The 2,314-nt window shown below is 33.4% G+C and overlaps 1 protein-coding gene across 1 annotated transcript; it reads left to right on the plus strand.

Annotated features, from left to right (window-relative positions):
- Window positions 1-717: 717 nt before the first annotated feature.
- LOC121733532 (succinate dehydrogenase cytochrome b560 subunit, mitochondrial-like) lies at window positions 718-2,294 on the plus strand. Its single transcript, XM_042123800.1, has 3 exons — window positions 718-914; window positions 1,080-1,306; window positions 1,887-2,294. The coding sequence occupies exons 1-3, from the start codon at window positions 892-894 to the stop codon at window positions 2,171-2,173; spliced, it is 537 nt and encodes a 178-aa protein (XP_041979734.1). The 5' UTR covers window positions 718-891; the 3' UTR covers window positions 2,174-2,294.
- The last annotated feature ends 20 nt before the right edge of the window (window positions 2,295-2,314 follow it).

The following is a 2,314-nucleotide window of genomic DNA, read 5'->3' on the forward strand; positions in this document are numbered from 1 at the left end:
ATTTTAGTCTTGAAATAATTATTCGAAGCAGTCAAGGGAAGCTTCATATTAGGCAAGAAGTTCACCGGGTCATCCGATGAAGTCATAAATTATTATAAAATGTACGTTATGCATTGCCGCAATAGCATTAGCCACGCTTACACGTCCAACTTGAACGACGCTTAGATATAAATAATTGATTGTACTGTCGGTTCTTGGTGGAAATTCATTTTAAACACAAATAAAACACAATATTACGTGCACTTTTTCCACTATATTCATTAATTACTACAAATTTAACTTAAACACGACGTTTAGATAACAACTGAATGCGGCCATCATAGAGGCGTTGCGGTCATTGCATCCATCGCATCCATCCAGCCATCGCATGCGCCAGCGCTGGCCACTCTTGTGGCCAGAGGTGCTATAAAATTTTATTGCGACAAACATGAAACAAGTAACAACCAAGACTAATTAGTTCATAATTATTATTAAAATATGACTTACAAACATGGTTTTAACTATATTTTTACAGTACGTATACTACGTATAACGTACGTATATTAATAATTATTATTTATAGATATTATAGTACGGAATACCGTACCGGAAGCGTACGGTCCGTGCCATTCATCATTTTTCGGATGTCATCATTCAATAATTGATCATTCATTCATAATCAATTTTTGTTTTGTTGGCTAAACTGATCGCCGGCTCGAGGCAAATGTCAAATTGCCAAGTGTCAACTGTCAGATCGTCTACAAAATACAGCGACTGTGAATTACGAAAAACATTAAATTCGATTTGATTACAATAATTACATGCGAGGAATGCGCTAAATTGGTAACAGTGAAGCAAAAGGAGACAATAATTTACAGAACTCTTTGAGTAACATACCATTTGTTCAACACAATGGCCTTAAACATTTGTGGAAGGTTAGTAACAGCTTTCCATTATGTAATACTTTAAATTTGGGGGAAAAATAGTGATAATTAAACTTTTTCAATCATACTTATACGATAATACCCACAAAAAACCCAAATATGGGTAGTTTTTGCCAATTACATTGTTTGTTTATAGGTATGTTTGTTTTAATTTAGGTTGGGTGGCAGTTCCCTCCTTGGAAACTTGGAAAAGCTGCGAAGTGGTATTACTAAGGTGCAATATACTACCGCCATGCCTAAAATAGTTCTTAAGAAGTATGAGGAGCCAGCACCGGAGCACCATGATGACAGGAATATCCGTTTAGCGCGGCCCTTGTCTCCTCATCTCACTATTTACAAATTCCAGCTACCAGCAGTTTTGTCTATCACGCATAGAGCCTCAGGTATGTTTAATAAACCACAGATACCTATCAGCTTACACATATCTTGTAAATAATGTTTTCTTTAACATTAGGATTGCACTCGGAAAATATTACATGTAATATTTTCTGAGTATGAAGATTATATTGGTAAATGCATAATAATATTGACAAATAATAGGAAAATTGATGTAAAGGTATTGAATGTACATTGTTTCAATAATGTTTGAGACCTCAATTCATACAAGTTCAAAACTGGTTTTAAAACTCAAGAAGCAAGTTGACAAACCACTTCAGACGTTGATTACATATTTTTATTTCTTTTATTTTAAACTTATTTTTATTTGCATATTATTCAACCCAAATTTTTATTATTATATTTTGAGTCTTATTACCTTTTTCTTAAATACGGTGATAATATAAGGCAAAAAATTATCAATTTACAAACAATAATTAAAGTTGAAAAGATATGTAGCAGTTTCTTTTAATTTTTAAATAACTATATAACTATCTTCTGCTACCTTAATTTTAATTTCTTCCCTGCTAAATACTGTTTTACTCAGTCTATCTTTGCTTTTGCATTTATTTTTACTATATTTTTTAGGTATGATGCTGTCTGGATACGCTACTGTTTTGGGTATCGGTGCTTTGACTTTGCCATATGACATGTCTCACTATATCTCGGTTATTGAGAGCATGAATCTTTCTCCGGCGACACTTTTCCTAGCTAAGTTTATTATTGCTGCACCTTTCGGTTACCATTTTGCTAATGGAATCAGGCATCTGTACTGGGATACAGCTAAGGGTTTGACGATGAAAGAGGTGTATGTAACCGGATATTCTATGTTGGCCATCACCCTAGCCTCAACCTTCCTCCTGGCGTGCCTCTGAGTATTAAAACACTGACATTGTTATTTATTTCTTAGCGTTTATTATTAAATGTAAAAAATCGAGACAATTTTTGTTGTAAACAAATGCAATAGTTCAAATGTAATAAATTATACAAATGCAATTAGTTTTTTTCTTTTACAA

Source organism: Aricia agestis, chromosome 14, assembly GCF_905147365.1.
Source record: "Aricia agestis chromosome 14, ilAriAges1.1, whole genome shotgun sequence".
In the NCBI taxonomy this organism is placed as follows: Eukaryota; Metazoa; Arthropoda; class Insecta; order Lepidoptera; family Lycaenidae; genus Aricia; species Aricia agestis.